Source organism: Aplysia californica, unplaced genomic scaffold (genome assembly GCF_000002075.1).
Source record: "Aplysia californica isolate F4 #8 unplaced genomic scaffold, AplCal3.0 scaffold00022, whole genome shotgun sequence".
Lineage (NCBI taxonomy): Eukaryota > Metazoa > Mollusca > Gastropoda > Aplysiida > Aplysiidae > Aplysia > Aplysia californica.
The window spans coordinates 663825-670307 of NW_004797292.1; the positions used below are offsets into that span (position 1 = coordinate 663825).

General features: G+C 42.6%; 1 protein-coding gene across 1 annotated transcript in view; it reads left to right on the plus strand.

Moving 5' to 3' along the window:
* Positions 1 to 6169, plus strand: part of LOC101859905 — a gene marked incomplete in the record, with an annotated part of 25952 nt that extends 19783 nt beyond the window's left edge. Inside the window, 6 exon segments of the mRNA XM_005090816.3 lie at positions 1050 to 1165; positions 2595 to 2758; positions 3675 to 3832; positions 4096 to 4172; positions 4972 to 5096; positions 5686 to 6169. Of these exon segments, the coding sequence (XP_005090873.3) occupies positions 1050 to 1165; positions 2595 to 2758; positions 3675 to 3832; positions 4096 to 4172; positions 4972 to 5096; positions 5686 to 5839 (794 nt within the window).
* Between the last annotated feature and the right edge of the window lie 314 nt (positions 6170 to 6483).

A 6483-nucleotide genomic window follows, 5' to 3' on the forward strand; every position in this document is an offset into this window, starting at 1 on the left:
TTAAAAAAATTAAAAATAGAGATAAAAGGCGGGTAAAGATGAAATAATAAAAACTAATCTACACTTACAAGAATCTTGTTTTATGTGTGTGATTGTGTATGTATGCGTTTGTTTGTTTATAAACTGTGTCACTTTACGTAGATTTGATAATTCCAATAGTAAAATTTTTTTTGTCTACGTCATAGACTTTTTTAATCAAGATGAGATCGACACATTCGTTGTTAGTGGTTTCATTTTTATGCAGCTATTTTCGCTGGGAATTTTTTTGTGGTGAGTTTTGTTGTAGGTTTTTTTTTCTATTTCTTTCCGTGGCCCTGTCTCCGCTCGTCCAATATCTAAATTTAAAAACTCTTTAGAAAGCAGTAAACTAATACAGTTGAAATACCCCCAGCTACACAATGGCGCAACACCGGCGTAAAAGCTGCAGAAATGTGATAGTTGCAAGAATATTATACGACTTTTTTTTTGGAAAGTGTTTTACAGCGCTTGAAATTTCGTACGGTCATATTATGAATGCGCTGGACACATTAAACATTTTCAGTGTGTAGGAAATTTTGAATTTTGCACTGGTGGAGGTCGAAGCCTATTCGTATCGATTTTGGACCCCTAAGAGATTTTTAACGTGTGCAACTTGCACACCGGACCTCCGAGATTTTTCGCCCTTGTCCGCTTCGAGAAGGCTAGGTGTTAGATCTTTCAGATCAAGGGTGTAGCTGAAAGACAGCAGTAAGAAGGAGCCAAGTAGCAGCAGTAGAAAGACTGCAGAAAGAGTCAGGAGCCCAGAGGGGAGGGGGGGCAAAAGGAGGTTAGGGGGTGGGGGCAGAAAGTGGAGACGAAAGCAGACGACAGAAAGGAGACACTTTTTAGAAAAGAAAAATTTCCATCGCTATCCGGGACCTATTGACTGAGAGGCAAACGCGTCAACCTCTAGGCCACGAGAGCCCCCTAAATACGACTGGTTGTCACGAAAACAATATTCTTTTCAACACTCTACGTTGAACCTTCGGCCATGAAATCACCAACCCAACATCCCCCCCCCACCCCTACAGAGTGTGGTCGGCCTCGCGCCAGGCCCACAGAAGGAGGTTCAGTGAGAATCAGCAGCGGCCGGGAGGCGACGATCGGCTCAGCCCCATGGCACGTCGTTTTGAGAGAGGACACAACGGTGAGTCTTAAGGAGCCCATATACATTTAAAAAAAGGATCAAAACGTTGCAAAATTTTGATGCGAAATTTTGATACAAAATGTTGATGCACAATTGCCCACATACCTATTAGTGTTTTTTTCATCAAAATTTAATGCTGTCGAAATCTTCGACATGGATGCATCAGTTGCCATAGCATTAGTGTCCGCTTTGGACTCTAATGAACCGCCTCGAAATATAAAAGTTTGATCAACATTTTTACAGGAGCCCATACACGTCAAAATATCACACGGGTTTGATCCGTCAAAATGTTTTTTTTTTCAAAATCTCTTTTTCCCATCAAAACGTCCTGCAAAATTTTGAAACTTTTAAAACGTGTATGGGCCTCTTTAGTTTAATAAGAGCTTCGCAGCACTTGCAACACAATTAGGTCATACGAGTGTAGAAGATTAGAGGCCTCACAAGAGAGCAACAAACACAAAAAGAAGAAGGAGAGATATAAATAAAGACTATTATAGATGTTTGATATATAAGAAGGAGGAAACCTCACCAGAGCACCCACCAATCACCAACAACAATGAGTGCACGCCATTGGCATCATGCTGGACTACGGGACAGATGGCCCTGGTTCAAATCGTCAACCAGACATCAATTTCTGAGGCCCTGCCTCTTAAATCTTAACCATAATAATAATACAGCGTTAAAGGGGCATTAACCTATGAAATGAATGGGGAGTTTGACTTGGCACAGCAGGTCATACTTAAGCATGGCACGGGTTTCACGACTCTTTCAACTAAACCTTTGCTGATGAATAAAGAATAATGATGACAATTTATACAATAACAAGACATTATTAATCAACGCAAGCCACATAAAACGTAATCTCATGAATGACTTTTTCCAAAATAAATACCATAAAATATCTTTGATCTACTTTTAAGCCACCATTACGCTGTGAAATTTCTTCTTTGTTGTTGTTGTAGTTGTTGTTGCTGTTGTTATTGTTGTTGTTGTTGTTGTTGTTTTGGTTATTATTAACGATTTTGTCTGTGAGTTGTGGATAATGAAAATAAGACAAGCACTACTAAATAATTGTGGTGACTCACCGATAAAATCGGTGGCCAACTGTTTGGTCGTAGTGCTCAAAACCACATTTTTAACCTTTTCACCACACCAGAATCGCAGAATTTGGTGGATCTATGAGGCAAATCAACATCCTCCACATTCTGTAAATCATTACCAGCTACAGAAGAGGTGGCATCGTCATTGTCACTCTCTATTATTTTTCTTGTTGTTGTTGTTGTTGTTGTTGTTGTTGTTGTTGTTTGTGGCGAGGGTGATGGCAGTGATGGTGACGGTGGTGGATATGGTGGTAGCAGTGGTGCTCATATTTTTGCTTCAGTTATCATTGATTCGAACAACATCCTCATCAAGTGTATTTGTGTCTCAGGGTACAACGTTTTGCGGTGGCTCCCTCATCTCCCCCACCACTGTACTCACCGCCGCTCACTGTGTGGCACACTTTGAGGTCATCTTCGGCTACCCTTTCCACCCGAGTCACATTCAGATATACTTGGGGACGCATCATTGTGAGGGGAGTAATGGCATTTACAAGTGAGTACTTGTGACCTGAGATATAACGGCATTTATACGTGAGTACTGGTGGAGTGAGATTTGACGGCATTTATACGTGAGTACTGGTGAAGTGAGATATGACGGTATTTATACGTGAGTACTGGTGAAGTGAGATATGACGGCATTTAAAGGCGAGTATCTTCAGAAGGCTTACATCGTCTCACTGGAAGCCTCAGATGGTCCCGTTCAAAGCCTTACATGGCCCGATTGGAATCCTCACTTTGCTCTATTGAAAGCCTTACATGGGAAGCATACTTGGCCCTTGTTGGAATCATTACTTGGCCCTGTTCGAAATATTATGACCCTATTGGATACCTTGCATGGTTCCATTAGAAGTCTATCCTTCCTGGCAGCCCTTTTGTTTGTTGTTTGCTCAACAATTTATTAGACCGATTCTTTCTCCTCCAATCTATTCTGCTTTATTTCACTAGGAATAGAGATAGTCGTAAAAAAGGGAAAGGGATGGATGGGATAGAGTTCTGGGAAGGGGGGGGGGGGATATTTTTATCGCTTGCGGAGGACTTTGACACAGTGGCTTTCCGGTGATTTTGAAGTGAATGGATTACCTCAAGCATTCTGAGATATAAGGGTTGGAAAAAGAAGGGGGGAAAGATTACAGAAACGGAGAAAGAGGTGGGGTGAGGAGGAGAAGGGAGATATGAAGGACGACAAGGGGGAGGAGGTGGAGGAAACGAATACGGAGGAGGGGGAAGGAGAAAAAAAATAGTTGAAAGAGGAAGGGGGTGAGAAAAAAGAGGATGAAGAAAAGGGGAGGGGAGAATGGAAGGCGAAGGAAGAAGAGAATGGGAGGAGGATGAGAAGGAAATAATATCTGTCTGAAATATACTCGTATGAATCACATTCTTGCTTTCCTCTTTCTCTCTCAATCGCTCAGACAGTTGAAGTCTTACAAGGTCCACGCCCAGTACAACGACACCTACTACAACAATGACGTGGCGCTTTTCTACCTGGACTCTCCCGTCACATACTCTGATGACGTCATGCCCATCTGTCTGGAGAGAGAAGATTTCGTGGAAGAACTTCTGAAACCAGGTATGTAAAAATACAATGAGATAAGATTAGAAAATAAAAGACTAGAGTATATCTGATAAGATAAGATAGATAAGGAAAGATAAGATAAGATAAGATGAGATATTATTTTATGACAGCGTCCCATGCAATTCAAAATTTAAATCTAAAACTTCTCAATCACCAAAATGTAGCTCTGGGTCCTCCGCCTTCCTGTAGTCTTCACAAAATAAAAACGTAAAACACTCACTGATGGGCACCCTTTTGTTCTTGGCCTTGACCTTCAGGTCGTCTGGGCGTGGTCACAGGCTGCGGCGGAAGGCACGCCCATCGGAGACCGCCCACACACTTACATGAAGTGCAGGTCAGTTTTCTTCGTTATCATAGTTTCAGGTGTTTTGTTTTTGTTGCTGTTGTTGCTGTTGTAGTTTTGTTTACATGTTGTTGTTTTGTTTTATAGTGGTTTCTGTTCTGTGTGAGCTTTAATAATAATTAATTCAGGGATCGTCAGGAAGCGCGCACACATAATATACGCACACACATACACACAGATAGAGGCAGGCAGACGGACAGACGGACAGACAGACTGAGAAATAGAGAGACAGAGTGGCAGAGACAGAGAAGAAGGTTGGCGCTGACAGGAAGGGTCTAAGCGGCTCACGTCGTTAATGATTCAATTTCTGCCGACGAGAATGAAAAGCGTATACAGTAACATCTACATACCCCCCTCCCCCCGGTCTCTCCTCTCTCTCTCTCTCTCTCTCTCTCTCTCTCTCTCTCTCTCTCTCTCTCTCTCTCTCTCTCGCTCCCTCTCTTCCTTGCCTGTCCCCCTCATCTTTCCCAATGCCTATGTCCTTCTATATCGTGACACCTATATCTCCCCAGGTTCCATTTGTGCCCTGCCCCACAATGTGTGTATGGGTGGGTGTGTGTGTGTGTGTGTGTGTGTGTGTGTGTGTGTGTGTGTGTGTGTGTGTATGAGTGTGTGCGTGTGTGTGTGTGTGTGTGAGTGTGTGTGTGTGTGTGTGTGTTTGTGCACGCGCACGCGTGCTTGTGTTTGAATGAGTGTCCATCTATCTATCTATCTATCTATCTATCTATCTATCTATCTATCTATCTATCTATCTATCTATCTATCTATCTATCTATCTATCTATCCCCAGGTCCCCTTCGTACCACGTGATGTGTGCCAGGAGAGAGCGGAAGCTGTCAACACGACCTTCACCTCTGGCATGTTCTGTGCCGGATATGCTCGCAGCATGCGCGGTGACGCATGCGCAGGGGACAGGTGAGTTAATCTGGGAATTGATACGCCTGTAACGCTCCTCTAGCAGCTTAGCCGTTTTCCCATTTAACAAAAGCACTCGAGACAAGTTGTAAAGTGTACATTGACTATACAGTTTACTAATAGGCACAGACTTGTTTTTTAAAAATAATTTCTCCTAGGCCATAACTTAATATAGAAACCTGATTTTCCGTGACCAGTTTCGTTATACGTTTGTCGTGACAATCTCAGCAACTCAATCCATAGGAATATGGACAACTGTTAACCTGGTTGACTGTCCTTCAATCACAAGTACATGTCTTTGAATAGTAGGAGTATGCACCTTTAGGTCTGTAACGATGGTACCTGCCCCGGGGGGGGGGGGGGGGAGGTGTTTGCAGGGGCTGGGATGTGGGAATGGGAGGGTTGCGTGTGGGGATGGTTTTTGGGTGGAGTAGATGTGATTTTTTTTTTATTGGGTTGGGGGGGGGAGGAGGGGGTTAAAATATGGTGGTCCATATTAATTATGTGATAGAATGAAAGATACACAACACTATTAATAGCTTACTGACACTTAAAAATGTACTTCTTTAACTGTCACCTAACTTTCCAGCGGCGGTCCTTACGTGATAGAGTTCAGCGGCCGGTCTATCCTTGCTGGTATCGTGTCATGGGGCGTGGGGTGTGACAGGGAGAACCACTACGGCTACTACACCTACGCCGCTCACTACTACGACTGGATCATGGAGCACATGGAAGAAGAGTGAGAGGACTACACTACTACGCCAGCACCTATAACAGCCCCTGTGTTAGGACAACAGTGTCATAAGCGCACGTTCACTGTCACTACGTTGACTCAACTCAACCGTGTAGTAAATGTACTTAAGGGGTTCCTGAAGTTTTCAATTTTGTAATGTCAGAAACAAACTACAGCATTACAATTGTAGAAAATGCTAAACTCTTTAAGGGCGAAGCGGACATATAATAATGTTTGTTCAGCAGCAGACCAAAGGCAACTGCGTGTTACATCTCGAACAATCATAACATACATGTACACATCAGAAAATGACTCAATGCTCTTAGCTTACTTTTTATAGTTTTTAGATTAAAAAAACAGAACTTTAAACATCTAAAAGAATAACAAAGTTATGCTTTTGTTTTTTAAAGCGCCCCAAAACAGCGCCTCTTCAAGCGTTGTCAAACGAATAGAATGCGCGTCCTCGGTGAGTTTACATTAGGTGTTGTTTAATTAATATTGCAAATTGTCATTATTGTGCATAATCTCAATACACTTCCTTTGTACATTAAAACCGTCACTCCAATACGACACCATCAAAGTCTTCTGTTTTGTCTTTATTGATGATACTGTGTATATGTGAGGGTGTGTGTGTGTGTGTGTGTGTGTGTGTGT